Here is a 26,064-nt window from a genome sequence, read left to right on the forward strand (position 1 = left end):
ATTTTACCTTTATTTAACTAGGCAAGTCAGTTAAGAACAAATTCTTATTTTCAATGACGGCCTAGGAACAGTGGGTTATGCCTGTTCAGGGGCAGAACGACAGATTTGTACCTTGTCACGTCAGGGATTTGAACTTACAACCTTGCGGTTACTAGTCCAACGCTCTAACCACTAGGCTACCCTGCATGCAATAAATGAGAGAATGTATATAAACATTTTTATTTTGTATGTACATGATAATTAAACAGCTTACAGTCAGTTCCAATGTTGAGATACAGTATGATTAAGGTTATGGACAAATTACAAGGTTGAAATGCAGAAGTGAATATCTGCACTGCGTCAACAGAAGTCAAGCTTGGTGCATCCCAATTATGTGCACATGTTGATGCCATTCATTGGCAATGGACACTTGGCTTGCAAGTGGTTCAAGATGAGCTCCATAGTTCAAGGACTAAGTTTTTCTCTTTGTTTACTGTAATTGTCCAGTTGATTAAAGATTGGGGTCATGGATAGGCAGGCCATTGGGGAGAATGTCACTGCTCCGTTGGTTTATTGTTGTGGGTGTGAGATGTATGGGACGGTTAGATGGAGCTATGCTGTGATGTGAGAGAGCTCTCCAGTGGTTAGGTGTGGTGATGCATGACGGTCAGACGGATCTCTGCGGAAGTCTGCTCGGAGGCCTGCAGGGCCAGCTCTACGTATCCTGCCCTCTGGGACTCCCGCTTAGCGTAGATCTGGTGGGGAACAGACACAAGAGGTTAAACAAAGGGTTTACTGTGTATCACAGCTACCAATATGGTGACTGGTGCAACGTATAAATCAGGTTCTGAGATATACTAGTGTCAGCAGATTAGGCTTCACCTTGAGCAGGTCCAGTCCAGAGGCCTGTTGGCTGGAGGCCTCCTGGGCTGTCTCACTGTGTGGATGGACCTTGTTGAACAGACCCACCAGACTCACTGCATCCTGCCATCTAGAACAATACAACCAGTGTTACTCTAGGCTAACAATGTAACAGTTATGGTGTTATTAAATCGTTACTTGTTCCAATGCCTACAAAACACTTATAACATATGGGGTGTCATGTAGAAGAAAAACAAGCCTCTAACACAGTGTTCCCAACAAAGGGTACTTGTGGTCTATCCACAGGGGGTACTTGGAGATTCATGAGACCATAGGCTCGTTTTTCCGAGTTCCAAGTTGTCTTGAACGCACTGAAATCGGAGATTTCTGAGTTCCCAGTTTTGAACGCGTCATAAATTTGCGTTGTTGTCAACATGCGTTTAAATCGCTTCGAGGATAACAACTAGCTACTAGTACCATTAAAATACTAAAAAGTTAACGCTAGCATAGGCAGCTAACGTTAGACAACAATAGCTGCACATGCTACAAGGTCAGAGGTAGAACTCCAATTTGACAAAATAAACGACTTACTGCTGTCAGACAGCATCCTTCTGCTACATCTGACAAGTACTCGTGTATTTTCTGACCCGAGAATAGCTTCTAAATAAGCAACGTATTGCAAAAAGCGCTGCCATGTTTGTAGTTACCTCAACACGCACAATGACGTGACCTTTACATACGACGTAGGAATGGGGGAATCATGGGAGATGATGTCTTTCGATTGTGTGAGTGTTTTATAAAGGATGTTCGCAAGATGGCGCTAATTGATTATTTGTTCTGTTTCCACTTGCAAATCGTTCATGGTTACAGTGGTGATGCTCATGAAACTGTGACATGTAGTCCTAGGTTGGAATTAGGAATTTAGTATTGTCCTCAAATTGTAAGTACCATACACATGTATTATGTTTGTCTTACCAATACAGACAGTCTTTTCTCATTACGAAAATAAATAAATACATTCAATTTAGATGCCATGGGTGTCAACATGTTGGAGTGCCATGCTCTTTGGGCAACCATGCTAAAAAAAAAAAAAAAACAGCAATTATCTTTCCTTCTCTCTGCATGGTAGAATTGTGTCTGATAAGAATTCAGCTATTCCTGTATTCAGCAATTTAGTTGTTTTTCTGCGCTGCTATGTGATGTCTGCCTATCCTTGAGGAAAAGCTTTGAGTCAGAGTACTAGACATTCCTACACCTTCGTTACAATGTGTTCCTGTATTGTCTGATAGATAGCTATGAAATCTGTCTGGATGATAGGGAACACACACACTTTCTCATGCAGACATACAAAACACTTTCTCATGCAGACATACAAAACAAAATGTAGACATCTACAAAAACAGAGACACGTAACATTGCACTTTAGCACAGATTTACTGTCAAACACATTATGATTTGGTCTGTAAAAAACATCTCCAAGAATTTTTGAAACATTCTTAATAATAAAGGGTCGTGGGATAGATTCTAGGACAATATGTTTGTATGAAAACTTTAAGGAAGTCACAAACATTTTGTTAGATAATTATTCATTCTGACCCATAAGTCAGCAGCTGATTGGAAAGTTCTATAATGGTAGGCAATTGAATTTTCATTGTGCACTATAGTGTATTCCACAATAAAAGGAGAGCGAAACCAAGGAGACTGTTTTTGGACTGTTGAATATCTATTCATTGAGAAAGACTAGGCTGGCTTTGGCAGACATTCTCTGGTCGTCCCAGGTAACATGTAGGAGTGAAGCCTTGATCACTGCTTAGATCTTCTAGAGAGGGATTATGAAAGACCAGGTGGCTATCGCTCACAGTGAGCCCATGGCACACACACACACACACACACACACACACACACACACACACACACTCACAAGCCACCAGCATATTATACAGTCACGTAACCAGAGATACCTATCTGTACGTCATCATGAAAAACAGCATGTGTCACACATAGATCCTTCCCCCAGGGAAGGGCTAGACAAGAGATGGGGGATGTAAGATGGAGCAGGGTAAGGTGTGTGTTTGTCAGTAACAATGTGATGTGTAGCACAGCAGAGTAAAGAAGGGCAGACAGTGGGGTAGCTGTAGCTAGCTGTATGTAACGATGTGAGGATTGAGCTGTAAGGGGCCAACAGCTCCAGATGTACGCAGCTGTCGCGCTGCTGACAGCCCTAATCCTGCTACCCACAACTGAGTGCTCTGGGGGGGAGTGCTCTGAGAGGGATTTCTGATTGTCCTCTGTGTTGTCTTTATTTTTCTGTAAGATAGAGGGAGAGTAGGGAGAAGAAATCTGTCTATCTTTCTACATATCTGTTGACCCTCCTCCTCCTTTATCTCTCTGGACAGAGATTGTTTAATACAAACAGGAAGCTTGGTGACAACCATGATGGGTCAGGATCAAGCTCAACACACACACATATATACAGTGCATTTGAAAAGTAATCAGACCTCTTGACTTTTTCTTAATTTTGTTACGTTACGTTTCGTAATGTCTATGTCTATGTTTTATATTTACGTCTTGGTTAGGGTCAATTGCATTTAGATTCAGATAATCCAGTAGGAGGTTCATAAACATTTCTATTCAAGAACTGGAAAGTGCAATTAGGGTGTTTTTTCAGCTCTTGAATTCTAATTCACTACCTAAATTGACATGGGATTGACCCCAAACCTGAAATACCTAGACACACATGTAGGCCTACATATTTTCTCACACCCACGCATTCCATATTGGACTGGTTGAGTGTAAGGGTGTGTGTCAGCGTGACTGGGCGCAGCAGGAAGCACAGAGAAGTGAAACCTGAGTGGAGGGGCTCTCTGATAGAGGGGCTGCTATGGCGGGCGGTGAGGGTGGCACTCAGGGAGCGAGTCAGTCTATGTTTATTTGTCTTTCTGCACGGTGGACAGAGGAGAATGGGTTTCGAGGAGGCTGGACAGAGGAGAACAGGTTCAGAGGAAGCTGGACAGAGGAGGACGGGTTCAGAGGAGGCTGGACAGAGGAGAACGGGTTCAGAGGAGGCTGGACAGAGGAGAATAGGTTCAGAGGAGGCTGGACAGAGGAGAACGGGTTGAGAGGAGGCTGGACAGAGGAGAATGGGTTCAGAGGAGGCTGGATAGAGGAGAACGGGCTCAGAGGAGGCTGGACAGAGGAGAACAGGTTCAGAGGAGGCTGGACAGAGGAGAACGGGTTCAGAGGAGGCTGGACAGAGGAGAACAGGTTCAGAGGAGGCTGGACAGAGGAGAACGGGTTCAGAGGAGGCTGGACAGAGGAGAACGGGTTCAGACGAGGCAGGACAGAGAAGACTAGGTTCAGAGGAGGCTGGACAGAGGAGAACGGGTTGAGAGGAGGCTGGACAGAGGAGAATGGTTTCAGAGGAGGCTGGACAGAGAAGAATAGGTTCAGAGGAGGCTTTACAGAGGAGAACGGATTCAGAGGAGGCTGGACAGAGGAGAACGGGTTCAGAGGAGAACGGGTTCAGAGGAGAACGGGTTCAGAGGAGGTTGGACAGAGAAGAATGGGTTCAGAGGAGGCTGGACAGAGGAGAACGGGTTCAGACGAGGCAGGACAGAGAAGACTAGGTTCAGAGGAGGCTGGACAGAGGAGAACGGGTTGAGAGGAGGCTGGACAGAGGAGAATGGTTTCAGAGGAGGCTGGACAGAGAAGAATAGGTTCAGAGGAGGCTTTACAGAGGAGAACGGATTCAGAGGAGGCTGGACAGAGGAGAACGGGTTCAGAGGAGAACGGGTTCAGAGGAGAACGGGTTCAGAGGAGGTTGGACAGAGAAGAATGGGTTCAGAGGAGGCTGGACAGAGGAGAACGGGTTCAGAGGAGGGTGGACAGAGGGGAACGGATTCAGAGGAGGTTGGACAGAGGAGAACAGATTCAGAGGAGGCTTTACAGAGGAGAACGGATTCAGAGGAGGCTTTACAGAGGAAAACGGATTCAGAGGAGGCTTTACAGAGGAAAACGGATTCAGAGGAGGCTTTACAGAGGAGAACGGATTCAGAGGAGGCTTTACAGAGGAGAACGGATTCAGAGGAGGCTTTACAGAGGAGAACGGGTTCAGAGGTGAAACCGAAAGGTTTGTGACTATGAAGGAGGACGGCCCTTTTTGAAAAACGATATGACCAAAATGTGAGAAAATAAATACTACCAATGCTGTATAGTTAAAATAATGTTTAATTCAAAGGGAATTGTAAGGTCAATGCCTTTTAGTAGAAAAGCATTTATTGACCCTGACATAGAAAGAAGAAAACTCTGAAAGGATACATTTTCCCAAATTCCACCAGTTAAAATGTTTCTCAAATGCTTCGGAAATAAGTGTTATAAACCCCCTAAGGTCCATGTCCGTGCCCCTATGTCGCACTTCTGCATCTGCGGTAAATGGTCTTCTCACAAAATAGTCTGTAGTGTCCATTTGGTTTAGCCGACAAAACTTATGAAAGATGAGACTCTCACGAACACTACAGTGTTTTTCATTTGCTCTCCAACCCCAACAATGTGTCTTGTGACTCGTCTGAAGTCGGTACAGCCAATCTGTCAACTTCTATCAGTAGTGTCTGAACCGTTTGGGCTACACACCTCTGTGGAAAGGTGAGACTAACGAACACGTACTGTACATGTCAGTTGATTTGCTCTAGGATGCCTACAGGCCTCAAAAGACACGTCTGAAGGTCCCCGGAACCAGTTTAAATCTATGGAAGTATATATGGAGACTGTTTAGTGCCAAAAATGAAGGGTTAGATACATGTCAAATGTTTGTGTGTGTGTGTGTATGTGTCAGCTGAGAAACAGGGGCATCTCTGTGGCTTCAGTCTCAAGGACAGCAGCTCCTCCTCTCCTCCTCGTCTTTGAACGAAGAGGAGTGAGAATGGGAGAGAAGACAGATAGGAGTTAGGGAGAGATTGAGGAGAGGGAGGAAGAGAGAAGGGCACAGTGACATAGGGATGGGTTGCTCCACAACTACAACCTGCATATTTGTATGATTATTACTGAGTGAAGCTAGTGGCTCCCACCATCATGGAATCAGAGAGAGAGAGAGAGAGAATTCCTAGAGGGAGAGTTCACCTGCACCCTCTGACCTCCCTTGACCTGCCTACATCTGTTCATGCTCACTGGTTTCTAGTCAAGCCCAGAATAGCCCCATGCCATGCACTAAGCTATATGCCTCCCAACCTTTCTTATGGTTTTCACCCCAACTTCACCCTTTACTGTCTCCCTTCTCTCTCACACACACACACACGCGCACACACACACACACACACACACACACACACACACTCATGTACACACTCATCATCACACCAATCACACAGACTACCCCCAACCTCCCCCTCCAAATGAAACTGGAACCAACTAGCCACCACACCCTGCTGCACCTCCACCGTTCGAAAGGCCTTTAGACTGCATTTGTTTCCAACTAAAGCCTGTCTTGGTTTACATGCAATGCGAGAAGGCCTGCGAGAAGGGGGGGGGGAGGGGGAGCGTGGCACTGATAAAGAAGCTAATAACCAGACTCTGAGGAGGTCAGAGGTCAAGCCGGGAAAACTTCTCAGTGCTTCTCAGTAGGGATTGAGTAAAAATAGGTATGAAAGGTGCTTCTGAGTAGGGGGCTAGACTGGGCCGGGGCCTCATTGCGTGCCACATCAACCTCGACTTTTGAGGGACTGGAAGAAAGCGAACAAAAGATGGGAGGGAACACACTCTCTGATCAGTGACAGTAATCAGAGCCAGTGTCCCACGGGATTCAGCTACTGATCTGCCCCAGCACTCAGAAGCCTCCACTACACCCTGTCCCCCACACACACACAACCTGTTCCCCTACTTCACCACACACATAACCTGTTCCCCTACTTCGCCACACACACAACCTGTTCCACTACTCCCCTATTCCCCCACACACACAACCTGTTCCCCTACTTCACCACACACACAACCTGTTCCCCTACTCCCCTATTCCCCCACACACACAACCTGTTCCCCTACTTCACCACACACACAACCTGTTCCCCTACTTCACCACACACACAACCTGTTCCCCTACTTCACCACACACACAACCTGTTCCCCTACTTCACCACACACACAACCTGTTCCCATACTTCGCCACACACACAACCTGTTCCCCTACTCCCCTATTCCCCCACACACACAACCTGTTCCCCTACTTCACCACACACACAACCTGTTCCCCTACTTCGCCACACACACAACCTGTTCCCCTACTCCCCTATTCCCCCACACACACAACCTGTTCCCCTACTCCCCTATTCCCCCACACACACAACCTGTTCCCCTACTTCACCACACACACAACCTGTTCCCCTACTTCGCCACACACACAACCTGTTCCCCTACTCCCCTATTCCCCCACACACACAACCTGTTCCCCTACTTCACCACACACACAACCTGTTCCCCTACTTCGCCACACACACAACCTGTTCCCCTACTCCCCTATTCCCCCACACACACAACCTGTTCCCCTACTTCACCACACACACAACCTGTTCCCCTACTTCGCCACACACACAACCTGTTCCCCTACTCCCCTATTCCCCCACACACACAACCTGTTCCCCTACTCCCCTATTCCCCCACACACACAACCTGTTCCCCTACTTCACCACACACACAACCAGTTCTACTAGTTCGCAACACACACAACCTGTTCCCCTACTCCCCTATTCCCCCACACACACAACCTGTTCCCCTACATCACCACACACACAACCTGTTCCCCTACTCCCCTACTTCACCACACACACAACCTGTTCCCCTACTTCACCACACACACAACCTGTTCCCCTACTTCACCACACACACAACCTGTTCCCCTACTCCCCTATTCCCCCACACACACAACCTGTTCCCCTACTTCACCACACACACAACCTGTTCCCCTACTTCACCACACACAACCTGTTCCCCTACTTCACCACACACACAACCTGTTCCCCTACTTCACCACACACACAACCTGTTCCCCTACTTCGCCACACACACAACCTGTTCCCCTACTCCCCTACTTCACCACACACACAACCTGTTCCCCTACTTCACCACACACACAACCTGTTCCCCTACTTCACCACACACACAACCTGTTCCCCTACTCCCCTATTCCCCCACACACACAACCTGTTCCCCTACTTCACCACACACACAACCTGTTCCCCTACTTCACCACACACACAACCTGTTCCCCTACTTCACCACACACACAACCTGTTCCCCTACTTCACCACACACACAACCTGTTCCCCTACTTCGCCACACACACAACCTGTTCCCCTACTCCCCTATTCCCCCACACACACAACCTGTTCCCCTATTCCCCCACACACACAACCAGTTCCCATACTCCCCTATTCCCGCACACACACAACCTGTTCCCCTGCTCCCCTATTCCCCCACACACACACACAACCTGTTCCCCTGCTCCCCTATTCCCCCACACACACACACAACCTGTTCCCATACTCCCCTATTCCCCCACACACACTAACTGTTCCCCTACTCCCCTATTCCCCCCCACACATAACCTGTTCCCCTACTCCCCTATTTCCCCACACACACAACCTGTTCACGTACTCCCCTATTCCCCCACACACACAACCTGTTCCCATACTCCCCTATTCCTCCCCCCACCACACACACAACCTGTTCCCCTACTCCCCTATACCTCCCCTCATCACACACACACAACCTGTTCCCCTACTCCCGTATTCCTCCCCCCACCACACACACAACCTGTTCCCCTACTCCCCTATTCCTCCCCCCATCACACACAACCTGTTCCCCTACTCCCCTATTCCTCCCCCAAACACACACAACCTGTTCCCCTACTCCCCTATTCCTCCCCCAAACACACACAACCTGTTCACCTACTCCCCTATTCCCCCACACACACAACTTGTTCCCATACTCTCCTATTCCTCCCCCCACCACACACACAACCTGTTCCCCTACTCCCCTATTCCTCCCCTCATCACAAACACACACAACCTGTTCCCCTACTCCCCTATGCCCCCACACACACAACCTGTTCCCCTACTCCCCTATTCCTCCCCTCATCACACACACACAACCTGTTCCCCTACTCCCCTATGCCCCCACACACACAACCTGTTCCCCTACTCCCCTATTCCTCCCCCAAACACACACAACCTGTTCCCCTACTCCCCTATTCCCCCACACACACAACCTGTTCCCCTGCTCCCCTATTCCCCCACACATAACCTGTTCACCTACTCCCCTATTCCCCCACACACACAACCTGTTTCCCTACTCCCCTATTCCCCCACACACACTAACTGTTCCCCTACTACCCTATTCCCCCCACACATAACCTGTTCACCTACTCCCCTATGCCCCCACACACACAACCTGTTCCAATACTCCCCTATTCCTCCCCCCACCACACACATAACCTGTTCCCCTACTCCCCTATTCCCCCCCACACACAACCTGTTCACCTACTCCCCTATGCCCCCACACACACAACCTGTTCCAATACTCCCCTATTCCTCCCCCCACCACACACACAACCTGTTCCCCTACTCCCCTATTCCTCCCCCAAACACACACAACCTGTTCCCCTACTCCCGTATTCCTACCCCCATCACACACAACCTGTTCCCCTACTCCCCTATTCCCCCACACACACAACCTGTTCCCCTACTCCCCTATTCCTCCCCCAAACACACACAACCTGTTCCCCTACTCCCCTATTCCCCCACACACACAACCTGTTCCCCTACTCCCCTATTCCTCCCCCAAACACACACAACCTGTTCCCCTACTCCCCTATTCCCCCACACACACAACCTGTTCCCCTGCTCCCCTATTCCCCCACACATAACCTGTTCACCTACTCCCCTATTCCCCCACACACACAACCTGTTTCCCTACTCCCCTATTCCCCCACACACACTAACTGTTCCCCTACTACCCTATTCCCCCCACACATAACCTGTTCACCTACTCCCCTATGCCCCCACACACACAACCTGTTCCAATACTCCCCTATTCCTCCCCCCACCACACACATAACCTGTTCCCCTACTCCCCTATTCCCCCCCACACACAACCTGTTCACCTACTCCCCTATGCCCCCACACACACAACCTGTTCCAATACTCCCCTATTCCTCCCCCCACCACACACACAACCTGTTCCCCTACTCCCCTATTCCTCCCCCAAACACACACAACCTGTTCCCCTACTCCCGTATTCCTACCCCCATCACACACAACCTGTTCCCCTACTCCCCTATTCCCCCACACACACAACCTGTTCACCTACTCCCCTATGCCCCCACACACACAACCTGTTCCAATACTCCCCTATTCCTCCCCCCACCACACACACAACCTGTTCCCCTACTCCCCTATTCCTCCCCCAAACACACACAACCTGTTCCCCTACTCCCCTATTCCTCCCGTCATCACACACACACAACCTGTTCCCCTACTCCCGTATTCCTACCCCCATCACACACAACCTGTTCCCCTACTCCCCTATTCCTCCCCCAAACACACACAACCTGTTCCCCTACTCCCCTATTCCTCCCCCAAACACACACAACCTGTTCCCCTACTCCCCTATTCCTCCCCCATCACACACAACCTGTTCCCCTACTCCCCTATTCCTCCCCCAAAGACACACAACCTGTTCCCCTACTCCCCTATTCCTCCCCCAAACACACACAACCTGTTCCCCTACTCCCCTATTCCCCCACACACACAACCTGTTCCCCTACTCCCGTATTCCTCCCCCAAATACACACAACCTGTTCCCCTATTCCCCTATTCCTCCCCTCACCACACACACACAACCTGTTCCCCTACTCCCCTATTCCTCCCCCAAACACACACAACCTGTTCCCCTACTCCCCTATTCCTCCCCCAAACACACACAATCTGTTCCCCTACTCCCCTATTCCCCCACACACAACCTGTTCCCATACTCCCCTATTCCCCCACACACACAACCTGTTCCCCTACTCCCCTATTCACCCACACACATAACCTGTTCCCCTACTCCCCTATTCTCCCACACACACAACCTGTTCCCCTACTCCCCTATTCTCCCACACACACTAACTGTTCCCCTACTCCCCTATTCCCCCAAACACACTAACTGTTCCCCTACGCCCCTATTCCCCCCACACATAATCTGTTCCCCTACTCCCCTATTCCCCCACACACACCACCTGTTCACCTACTCCCCTATTCCCCCACACACACAACCTGTTCCCATACTCCCCTATTCCTCCCCCCACCACACACACAACCTGTTCCCCTACTCCCCTATTCCTCCCCTCATCACACACACACAACCTGTTCCCCTACTCCCGTATTCCTACCCCCATCACACACAACCTGTTCCCCTACTCCCCTATTCCTCCCCCAAACACACACAACGGTTCCCCTACTCCCCTATTCCTCTCCTCACCACACACACACAACCTGTTCCACTACTCCCCTATTCCTCCCCCAAACACACACAACGGTTCCCCTACTCCCCTATTCCTCTCCTCACCACACACACAACCTGTTCCCATACTCCCGTATTCCTCCCCAAAACACACACAACCTGTTCCCCTACTCCCCTATTCCTCCCCCAAACACACACAACCTGTTCCCCTACTCCCCTATTCCTCTCCTCACCACACACACACAACCTGTTCCCCTACTCCCGTATTCCTCCCCCAAACACACACAATCTGTTCCCCTACTCCCCTATTCCTCCACCAAACACACACAACCTGTTCCCCTACTCCCCTATTCCTCCACCAAACACACACAACCTGTTCCCCTACTCCCCTATTCCTCCACCAAACACACACAACCTGTTCCCCTACTCCCCTATTCCTCCACCAAACACACACAACCTGTTCCCCTACTCCCCTATTCCTCCCCCCAACACACATACTCCAGCTCCAAATTAGACTGTTGATTGAGCCAACCACTAATTTTAGCCAGAGACGCCCCCAGCTCCGAATCAGAATTGTCGGAAGAAGAGGTAATCAATCGCTGTCAGCCCTGTCACGACTGAAAAAGGAGCAATGCGGAGCGGAGGGGAACGCTGGGGAATGTTATGGAAGTGGGGGTAACAAGCAAAATCCTGACATCTGTTGTTGTTGTAATTATTGTCGGTTGGAGAGATTTGCGTGCGAGCGTGTACGTAAGAAACATAGAAAGAGAGATGTACTGTGTATTCCCCAGTCTGATGACTCTCTGATGATGAGGAGCAGAGCAGAGGTACACACAGTCTACTGACACACGTATATAACACCATACAAACACTGTCTACTAACAACACACTGATAACACCATACAAACGCTGTCTACTGACAACACACTGATAACACCATACAAACACTGTCTACTGACAACACACTGATAATACCATACAAAAACGGTATACTGACACAATGATAACACCATACAAACACTGTCTACTGACAACACACTGATAACACCATACAAACACTGTCTACTGACAACACACTGATAACACCATACAAACACTGTCTACTGACAACACACTGATAACACCATACAAACACTGTCTACTGACAACACACTGATAACACCATACAAACACTGTCTACTGACAACACACTGATAACACCATTCAAACACTGTCTACTGACAACACACTGATAACACTATACAAACACTGTGTACTAACAACACACTGATAGCACCATACAAACACTGTGTACTAACAACACAGTGATGACACCATACAAATACAGTCTACTAACAACACACTGATAACAACATACAAACACTATGTACTAACACACTGATAACACCATAAAAACACTGTCTACTAACAACACACTGATAACACCATACAAACACTGTGTACTAGCAACACACTGATAACACCATACAAACACTGTGTACTAACACACTGGTAACACCATACAAACAATGTGTACTAACAACACACTGATAACACCATACAAACTATGTGTACTGATACACTGATAACAACATACAAACAATGACTACTGACAACACACTGATAACACCATACAAACACTGTGTACTGACAACACACTGATAACACTATACAAACACTGTGTACTAACAACACACTGATAGCACCATACAAACACTGTGTACTAACAACACACTGATAGCACCATACAAACACTGTGTACTAACAACACAGTGATAACACCATACAAATACAGTCTACTAACAACACACTGATAACAACATACAAACACTATGTACTAACACACTGATAACACCATAAAAACACTGTCTACTAACAACACACTGATAACACCATACAAACACTGTGTACTAACACACTGATAACACCATAAAAACACTGTCTACTAACAACACACTGATAACAACATACAAACACTGTGTACTAGCAACACACTGATAACACCATACAAACACTGTGTACTGACACACTGGTAACACCATACAAACAATGTGTACTAACAACACACTGATAACAGCATACAAACAATGTGTACTGACAACACAATGATAACACCATACAAACAATGTGTACTGACACACTGATAACACCATACAAACACTGTCTACTGACAACACCATGATAACACCATACAAACACTGTCTACTGACAACACACTGATAACACCATTCAAACACTGTCTACTGACAACACACTGATAACACTATACAAACACTGTGTACTAACAACACACTGATAACACCGTACAAACACTGTGTACTAACAACACAGTGATGACACCATACAAATACAGTCTACTAACAACACACTGATAACAACATACAAACACTATGTACTAACACACTGATAACACCATACAAACACTGTCCACTAACAACACACTGATAACACCATACAAACACTGTGTACTAACAACACCCTGATAACACCATACAAACACTGTGTACTGATGCACTGATAACAACATACAAACAATGACTACTGACAACACACTGATAACACCATAGAAACAATGTGTACTGATGCACTGATAACAACATACAAACAATGACTACTGACAACACACTGATAACACCATACAAACACTGTGTACTGACAACACAATGATAACACCATACAAACAATGTGCAGTGACACATTGACAACACCTAATAACACCACACAAAAACTGTCTGCTGACAACACACTGATTACACCATACAAACACTTTGTACTAACAACACACTGATAACACCATACAAAAACGGTATACTGACACACTGAAAACACCATACAAACACTGTGTACTGACAACACAATGATAACACCACACAAACACTGTCTACTGACAACAAAATGATAACACCATACAAACACTGTCTACTGACAACAAAATGATAACACCATACAAACACTGTCTACTGACAACAAACTGATAACACCATACAAACACTGTCTACTGACAACAAAATGATAACACCATACAAACACTTTGTACTAACAACACACTGATAACACCATACAAATACTGTCTACTGACAACACACTGATAACACCATACAAACACTGTGTACTGACACACTGATAACACCATACAAACACTGTCTACTGACAACACACTGATAACACCATTCAAACACTGTCTACTGACAAAACACTGATAGCACCATACAAACACTGTGTACTAACAACACAGTTATGACACCATACAAATACAGTCTACTAACAACACACTGATAACAACATACAAACACTGTGTACTAACACACTGATAACACCATAAAAACACTGTCTACTAACAACACACTGATAACACCATACAAACACTGTGTACTAGCAACACACTGATAACACCATACAAACACTGTGTACTAACACACTGGTAACAACATACAAACACTGTCTACTGACAACACACTGATAACAACATGCAAACACTGTCTACTGTCAACACACTTATAACACCATACAAACACTGTCTACTGTCAACACACTTATAACACCATACAAACACTGTGTACTAGCAACACACTGATAACACCATACAAACACTGTGTACTAACACACTGATAACACCATACAAACACTGTCTACTGACAACACACTGATAACACCATGCAAACACTGTCTACTAACAACACACTTATAACACCATACAAACACTGTGTACTAGCAACACACTGATAACACCATACAAACACTGTGTACTAACAACACACTGATAACACCATAAAAACACGGTATACTTTCAACACACTGATAACACCATACAAACACTGTCTAGTAACACTGAATACACCATACAAACACTGTCTACTGACAACACACTGATAACACCATGCAAACACTGTCTAATGACAACACACTGATAACACCATACAAACACTGTCTACTGAAAACACACTGATAACACCATACAAACACTGTCTACTGACAACACACTGATAACACCATACAAACACTGTCTAGTAACACTGAATACACCATACAAACACTGTCTACTGACAACAAACTGATAAAACCATACAAACACTGTCTGGTAACACTGAATACACCATACAAACACTGTCTACTGACAACACACTGATAACACCATACAAACACTGTCTACTGAAAACACACTGATAACACCATACAAACACTGTCTACTGACAACACACTGATAACATCATAAAAACACTGTATACTTTCATCACACTGATAACACCATAAAAACACGGTCTACTAACACACTGATAACGCCATACAAACAAACTGATAACACCTTACAAACAAACTCATAACACCATACAAACACTGTGTACTAACACACTGATAACACCATACTAACATTGTCTACTGACACACTGACAACACCATACAAACACTGTCTACTGACAACACACTGACAACACCACTCAAACACTGTGTATTAACACACTGATAACACCATACAAACACTGTCTACTGAAAACACAGTGATAACACTATACAAACAAACTGATGACACCATAAAACACTGTCTACTAACACACTGATAACACCATAAAACACTGTCTACTAACACACTGATAACACTATACAAACACAGTCTACTGACAACACAGTGATAACACCATACAAACACTGTGTATTAACAACACTCTGATATCACCGTACAAACACAGTCTACTGTCAACACACTGATAACACCATACAAAACACTGTCTATTAACACACTGATAACACCATACAAACACTGTCTACTAACACACTGATAACACCATACAACCACTGTGTACCTTCACACTGATAACACCATACAAACATTGTCTATTAAAAAACTGATAACACCATGCAAACACTGTCTACTAACACACTGATAACACCATACAAACCCTGTCTACTAACACACTTATAACACCATACAAACACTGTGTTCTGACACACTGATAACACCATACAAACACTGTCTACTGACACACTGATAACACCATGCAAACACTGTCTACTGACAACACACTGATAACACCATTCAAACACTGTCTACTGACAACACACTGATAACACCATGCAAACACTGTCTACTGACAACACACTGATAACACCATACAAACACTGTCTAGTAACACTGAATACACCATAGAAACAATGCGTAGTAACTCACTGATAACACCTAATAACACCATACAAACACTGTCTAGTAACACTGAATACACCATACAAACACTGTCGAGTAACACACTGATAACACCTAATAACACCATACAAACACTGTCGAGTAACACACTGATAACACCTAATAACACCATACATAAACAGTCTAGTAACACACTGATTACACCTAATAACACCATACATAAACGGTCTAGTAACACACTGATAACACCTAATAACACCATACAAACACTGTCGAGTAACACACTGATAACACCTAATAACACCATACATAAACAGTCTAGTAACACACTGATTACACCCAATAACACCATACATAAACGGTCTAGTAACACACTGATAACACCTAATAACACCATACATAAACAGTCTAGTAACACACTGATTACACCTAATAACAACATACATAAACGGTCTAGTAACACACTGATTACACCTAATAACACCATACAAACACTGTCTAGTAACACACTGATAACACCTAATAACACCATACAAACACTGTCGAGTAACACACTGATTACACCTAATAACACCATACAAATAGTGTCGAGTAACACACTGATTACACCTAATAACACCATACAAACACAGTCTAGTAACACACTGATAACACCTAATAACACCATACAAACACTGTCGAGTAACACACTGATTACACCTAATAACACCATACAAACACTGTCTAGTAACACACTGATAACACCTAATAACACCATACAAACACTGTCGAGTAACACACTGATTACACCTAATAACACCATACAAACACAGTCTAGTAACACACTGATTACACCTAATAACACCATACAAACACAGTCTAGTAACACACTGATTACACCTAATAACACCATACATAAACAGTCTAGTAACACACTGATAACACCTAATAACACCATACATAAACAGTCTAGTAACACACTGATAACACCTAATAACACCATACATAAACAGTCTAGTAACACACTGATTACACCTAATAACACCATACATAAACAGTCTAGTAACACACTGATTACACCTAATAACACCATACAGATACTGTCGAGTAACACACTGATTACACCTAATAACACCATACAAACACTGTCTAGTAACACACTGATTACACCTAATAACACCATACAAACACTGTCTAGTAACACACTGATTACACCTAATAACACCATACAAACACTGTCTAGTAACACACTGATAACACCTAATAACACCATACAAACACTGTCTAGTAACACACTGATAACACCTAATAACACCATACAAATACTGTCGAGTAACACACTGATTACACCTAATAACACCATACATAAACAGTCTAGTAACACACTGATAACACCTAATAACACCATACAAACACTGTCGAGTAACACACTGATAACACCTAATAACACCATACAAACACTGTCGAGTAACACACTGATAACACCTAATAACACCATACAAACACTGTCGAGTAACACACTGATTACACCTAATAACACCATACATAAACAGTCTAGTAACACACTGATAACACCTAATAACACCATACAAACACTGTCGAGTAACACACTGATTACACCTAATAACACCATACAAACACTGTCTAGTAACACACTGATAACACCTAATAACACAATACAAACACAGTCTAGTAACACACTGATAACACCTAAAAACACCATACAAATACTGTCGAGTAACACACTGATAACACCTAATAACACCATACATAAACAGTCTAGTAACACACTGATAACACCTAATAACACCATACAAACACTGTCTAGTAACACACTGATAACACCTAATAACACAATACAAACACAGTCTAGTAACACACTGATAACACCTAATAACACCATACAAATACTGTCGAGTAACACACTGATAACACCTAATAACACCATACATAAACAGTCTAGTAACACACTGATAACACCTAATAACACAATACAAACACAGTCTAGTAACACACTGATTACACCTAATAACACCATACATAAACAGTCTAGTAACACACTGATAACACCTAATAACACCATACAAACACAGTCTAGTAACACACTAATAACACAATACAAACACAGTCTAGTAACACACTGATTACACCTAATAACACCATACATAAACAGTCTAGTAACACACTGATAACACCTAATAACACCATACAAATACTGTCGAGTAACACACTGATTACACCTAATAACACCATACAAACACTGTCTAGTAACACACTGATTACACCTAATAACACCATACATAAACAGTCTAGTAACACACTGATAACACCTAATAACACCATACATAAACAGTCTAGTAACACACTGATAACACCTAATAACACCATACATAAACAGTCTAGTAACACACTGATTACACCTAATAACACCATACATAAACAGTCTAGTAACACACTGATTACACCTAATAACACCATACAAACACTGTCTAGTAACACACTGATTACACCTAATAACACCATACAAACACTGTCTAGTAACACACTGATAACACCTAATAACACCATACAAACACTGTCTAGTAACACACTGATTACACCTAATAACACCATACATAAACGGTCTAGTAACACACTGATTACACCTAATAACACCATACATAAACAGTCTAGTAACACACTGATTACACCTAATAACACCATACATAAACAGTCTAGTAACACACTGATTACACCTAATAACACCATACAAACACTGTCTAGTAACACACTGATTACACCTAATAACACCATACAAACACTGTCTAGTGACACACTGATTACACCTAATAACACCATACATAAACAGTCTAGTAACACACTGATAACACCTAATAACACCATACAAACACTGTCTAGTAACACACTGATAACACCTAATAACACCATACATAAACAGTCTAGTAACACACTGATTACACCTAATAACACCATACAAACACTGTCTAGTAACACACTGATAACACCTAATAACACCATACTTAAACAGTCTAGTAACACACTGATTACACCTAATAACACCATACAAACACAGTCTAGTAACACACTGATAACACCTAATAACACCATACATAAACAGTCTAGTAACACACTGATTACACCTAATAACACCATACATAAACAGTCTAGTAACACACTGATAACACCTAATAACACCATACATAAACAGTCTAGTAACACACTGATAACACCTAATAACACCATACATAAACAGTCTAGTAACACACTGATTACACCTAATAACACCATACAAACACTGTCTAGTAACACACTGATAACACCTAATAACACCGTACATAAACAGTCTAGTAACACACTGATAACACCTAATAACACCATACAAACACTGTCTAGTAACACACTGATAACACCTAATAACACCATACAAACACAGTCTAGTAACACACTGATTACACCTAATAACACCATACAAACACTGTCTAGTAACACACTGATAACGCCTAATAACACCATACATAAACAGTCTAGTAACACACTGATTACACCTAATAACACCATACATAAACAGTCTAGTAACACACTGATAACACCTAATAACACCATACAAACACTGTCTAGTAACACACTGATTACACCTAATAACACCATACATAAACAGTCTAGTAACACACTGATTACACCTAATAACACCATACAAACACTGTCTAGTAACACACTGATAACACCTAATAACACCATACATAAACAGTCTAGTAACACACTGATTACACCTAATAACACCATACAAACACAGTCTAGTAACACACTGATAACACCTAATAACACCATACATAAACAGTCTAGTAACACACTGATTACACCTAATAACACCATACATAAACAGTCTAGTAACACACTGATAACACCTAATAACACCATACATAAACAGTCTAGTAACACACTGATAACACCTAATAACACCATACATAAACAGTCTAGTAACACACTGATTACACCTAATAACACCATACAAACACTGTCTAGTAACACACTGATAACACCTAATAACACCGTACATAAACAGTCTAGTAACACACTGATAACACCTAATAACACCATACAAACACTGTCTAGTAACACACTGATTACACCTAATAACACCATACATAAACAGTCTAGTAACACACTGATAACACCTAATAACACCATACATAAACAGTCTAGTAACACACTGATAACACCTAATAACACCATACATAAACAGTCTAGTAACACACTGATTACACCTAATAACACCATACATAAACAGTCTAGTAACACACTGATTACACCTAATAACACCATACAAACACTGTCTAGTAACACACTGATTACACCTAATAACACCATACAAACACTGTCTAGTAACACACTGATAACACCTAATAACACCATACAAACACTGTCTAGTAACACACTGATTACACCTAATAACACCATACATAAACGGTCTAGTAACACACTGATTACACCTAATAACACCATACATAAACAGTCTAGTAACACACTGATTACACCTAATAACACCATACATAAACAGTCTAGTAACACACTGATTACACCTAATAACACCATACAAACACTGTCTAGTAACACACTGATTACACCTAATAACACCATACAAACACTGTCTAGTGACACACTGATTACACCTAATAACACCATACATAAACAGTCTAGTAACACACTGATAACACCTAATAACACCATACAAACACTGTCTAGTAACACACTGATAACACCTAATAACACCATACATAAACAGTCTAGTAACACACTGATTACACCTAATAACACCATACAAACACTGTCTAGTAACACACTGATAACACCTAATAACACCATACATAAACAGTCTAGTAACACACTGATTACACCTAATAACACCATACAAACACAGTCTAGTAACACACTGATAACACCTAATAACACCATACATAAACAGTCTAGTAACACACTGATTACACCTAATAACACCATACATAAACAGTCTAGTAACACACTGATAACACCTAATAACACCATACATAAACAGTCTAGTAACACACTGATAACACCTAATAACACCATACATAAACAGTCTAGTAACACACTGATTACACCTAATAACACCATACAAACACTGTCTAGTAACACACTGATAACACCTAATAACACCGTACATAAACAGTCTAGTAACACACTGATAACACCTAATAACACCATACAAACACTGTCTAGTAACACACTGATAACACCTAATAACACCATACAAACACAGTCTAGTAACACACTGATTACACCTAATAACACCATACAAACACTGTCTAGTAACACACTGATAACGCCTAATAACACCATACATAAACAGTCTAGTAACACACTGATTACACCTAATAACACCATACATAAACAGTCTAGTAACACACTGATAACACCTAATAACACCATACAAACACTGTCTAGTAACACACTGATTACACCTAATAACACCATACATAAACAGTCTAGTAACACACTGATTACACCTAATAACACCATACAAACACTGTCTAGTAACACACTGATAACACCTAATAACACCATACATAAACAGTCTAGTAACACACTGATTACACCTAATAACACCATACAAACACAGTCTAGTAACACACTGATAACACCTAATAACACCATACATAAACAGTCTAGTAACACACTGATTACACCTAATAACACCATACATAAACAGTCTAGTAACACACTGATAACACCTAATAACACCATACATAAACAGTCTAGTAACACACTGATAACACCTAATAACACCATACATAAACAGTCTAGTAACACACTGATTACACCTAATAACACCATACAAACACTGTCTAGTAACACACTGATAACACCATACATAAACAGTCTAGTAACACACTGATAACACCTAATAACACCATACAAACACTGTCTAGTAACACACTGATTACACCTAATAACACCATACAAACACTGTCTAGTAACACACTGATAACACCTAATAACACCATACATAAACAGTCTAGTAACACACTGATTACACCTAATAACACCATACAAACACAGTCTAGTAACACACTGATAACACCTAATAACACCATACATAAACAGTCTAGTAACACACTGATTACACCTAATAACACCATACATAAACAGTCTAGTAACACACTGATAACACCTAATAACACCATACATAAACAGTCTAGTAACACACTGATAACACCTAATAACACCATACATAAACAGTCTAGTAACACACTGATTACACCTAATAACACCATACAAACACTGTCTAGTAACACACTGATAACACCTAATAACACCGTACATAAACAGTCTAGTAACACACTGATAACACCTAATAACACCATACAAACACTGTCTAGTAACACACTGATAACACCTAATAACACCATACAAACACAGTCTAGTAACACACTGATTACACCTAATAACACCATACAAACACTGTCTAGTAACACACTGATAACGCCTAATAACACCATACATAAACAGTCTAGTAACACACTGATTACACCTAATAACACCATACATAAACAGTCTAGTAACACACTGATAACACCTAATAACACCATACAAACACTGTCTAGTAACACACTGATTACACCTAATAACACCATACATAAACAGTCTAGTAACACACTGATTACACCTAATAACACCATACAAACACTGTCTAGTAACACACTGATAACACCTAATAACACCATACATAAACAGTCTAGTAACACACTGATTACACCTAATAACACCATACAAACACAGTCTAGTAACACACTGATAACACCTAATAACACCATACATAAACAGTCTAGTAACACACTGATTACACCTAATAACACCATACATAAACAGTCTAGTAACACACTGATAACACCTAATAACACCATACATAAACAGTCTAGTAACACACTGATTACACCTAATTACACCATACAAACACTGTCTAGTAACACACTGATTACACCTAATAACACCGTACATAAACAGTCTAGTAACACACTGATTACACCTAATAACACCATACAAACACTGTCTAGTAACACACTGATTACACCTAATAACACCATACAAACACTGTCTAGTAACACACTGATTACACCTAATAACACCATACATAAACAGTCTAGTAACACACTGATTACACCTAATAACACCATACAAACACTGTCTAGTAACACACTGATAACACCTAATAACACCATACAAACACTGTCTAGTAACACACTGATAACACCATACAAACACTGTCTAGAACGCACTGATAACACCTAATAACACCATACATGCAGCCACCAGCTGGTGTGACTAAGAGGCACATCATATGACCATTCTACCTCTTCCTCTTCTTCTTCCCATCCCAATCTATATTTTATTTGTTATTACTTTCATTATATTTACTGTCAGTGCTCTGGGACTCTTTGTGTGCTATCCCTCACATTGAACACTAGAGGGCGCTAGGCATGCTCATTGGGATATTATGTTATATTTTCTCTGTCGCTGATGATGAGAACAGCTCCTCTCCCTGACCCTCCACCTGGCTGATGCAGCCCCACTACAGTCTGACTGGGTTCCCAGCTCCACCACAGTCTCTGTAGACCTGAGGCCTGGGCAACCTACATTCTGACTGGGTTTCCAGCTCCTCCACAGTCTCTGTAGACGTGAGGCCTGGGCCACCTACATTCTGACTGGGTTCCCAGCTCCTCCACAGTCTCTGTAGACCTGGGGCCTGGGCCACCTACATTCTGACTGGGTTCCCAGCTCCTCCACAGTCTCTGTAGACCTGGGGCCTGGGCCACCTACATTCTGACTGGGTTCCTAGCTCCTCCACAGTCTCTGTAGACCTGAGGCCTGGGCAAACTACATTCTGACTGGGTTCCCAGCTCCTCCACAGTCTCTGTAGACCTGGGGCCTGGGCAACCTACAGTCTGACTGGGTTCCCAGCTCCTCCACAGTCTCTGTAGACCTGGGCCCTGGGCCACCTACATTCTGACTGGGTTCCCAGCTCCTCCACAGTCTCTGTAGACCTGGGGCCTGGGCAACCTACAGTCTGACTGGGTTCCCAGCTCCTCCACAGTCTCTGTAGGCCTGGGCCATCAACTTCTCTGGGTAGAGTGACACTGGCAGGATAGTGGGTGGGTTAGTCAGTCACCTCTCACTCATAATGAGCTACTCAGATCTCAGATTGTGGAGGTTTCTACAGGAAAGGTGGTGGTCTGTTTTTTTGCTGGCTATATTTAGAATATTCAACAATGTTTTACAAAGACATCACTTATACATATACAGATGATACACTCACACGTACAAGGATTATGTTTCTTTTCAGAGCTCTCAGAGTCTTTAGTCCTTAGTGGTAGACATGTAAGATGTTTTCACATGTCTGTCGGCACCAATCACTTACAGCCTGGCTGTTTTCTAACCAGTCATTAATTAGCACATGTTCCTATGAAGATTATTGATATAACACCTGTTAGTCTGGCCGCTGGTGTTATGGCTGTGTTTGTACAGAGGTAGGATCTTCATTTGATCCATTTTTCTACATCAGGAAAATAATCCTGCAGCAACCGAAAATGTGAATTATTATGTGGATTAGAATCCATGGACATTTTTTCTAGGGATTGATACATTTTTTGTTAGGGCAAATCAAGTTGGAATTTTCAAAGTGGAAATTATAAACTTAGAAGCCTTTTAAAAATGTAAGGTTTGCACTTCCTGCTATGCAGGAAAATGCTCAGAAACAAAAGAGATCAAATTAAGATCCTACATCTATTTTGGCCTTCACCTAAATAGAGACCACTGTGCAGAATATGAAATACAATTTACATAAATGGAGTTGTCACAAATTCCTGCAGGAAATATGTGTTCTTGCGTATTTCTGAGTGTAGCGTATTTTATGTGTGTATGTGTGTTTGTGTCTGTGTATGTGCAAAATATTTGTCTGTCTCTCTGCTTCCCTGTCTGTCTCTGTCTGTCTGCTTGTCTGTCTGTCTGTCTGCCTGCCGGCCTGCCTGCCTGTCTGTCTGTCTGTCTGTCTGTCTGTCTGTCTGTCTGCCTGTCTGTCTGACCTCACCCTCTCCAGCAGGATACATGGACCTGGGTCCGTTCCGTTGGCTGCAGAACACACCTCCCTCTGTGTAGGAGTGGATCGCTTTTGAAGTCGCTGACTGACATCTTCTTTCTGCGTTTGGCGTTAGATCTGTGTACACACAGCCGCGTGGGCTGGGTTGAGCTGACCACAGCGCCAACGGTCGGGTTCTGGTCAAGTGACCTGGTCAGGTGACCTGGGTCAGGGAAGCCATTGGCTGTGCTTTCTTGTCCTCTGTCATGTGGTGGGAAAACATTCCAACAGCTGTCCTGGAACGTTCTAGAAACATCTGCAACGTTTGTTCGCTTGCTTGGTGAGAATCTCCACTCGCACTGCTTTAAAACACAACCTACAAATAACAGTGTTTATGATTTATGGAAAATATTGTAAGGTCCAGAGTTTCAGATTCAGAGCTCCCCTCTCCTCCTTACCAGCTTGAATGTAACTGGGCAGAGAGTTATTGTGTGTGTGTGTGTGTGTGTGTGTGTGTGTGTGTGTGTGTGTGTGTGTGTGTGTGTGCGAG

At 43.1% G+C, this 26,064-nt stretch overlaps 1 protein-coding gene across 1 annotated transcript; it reads right to left on the bottom strand.

Moving 5' to 3' along the window:
* Positions 1 to 205: 205 nt before the first annotated feature.
* LOC110507962 (small ribosomal subunit protein mS22) lies at positions 206 to 25,718 on the bottom strand. Its single transcript, XM_021588388.3, has 3 exons — positions 25,527 to 25,718; positions 862 to 970; positions 206 to 734 (listed from the first exon to the last, which is right to left on the bottom strand). The coding sequence occupies exons 1-3, from the start codon at positions 25,625 to 25,627 to the stop codon at positions 624 to 626; spliced, it is 321 nt and encodes a 106-aa protein (XP_021444063.3). The 5' UTR covers positions 25,628 to 25,718; the 3' UTR covers positions 206 to 623.
* Between the last annotated feature and the right edge of the window lie 346 nt (positions 25,719 to 26,064).

Source organism: Oncorhynchus mykiss, chromosome 27, assembly GCF_057628025.1.
Source record: "Oncorhynchus mykiss isolate SJ-2025 chromosome 27, ASM5762802v1, whole genome shotgun sequence".
Lineage (NCBI taxonomy): Eukaryota > Metazoa > Chordata > Actinopteri > Salmoniformes > Salmonidae > Oncorhynchus > Oncorhynchus mykiss.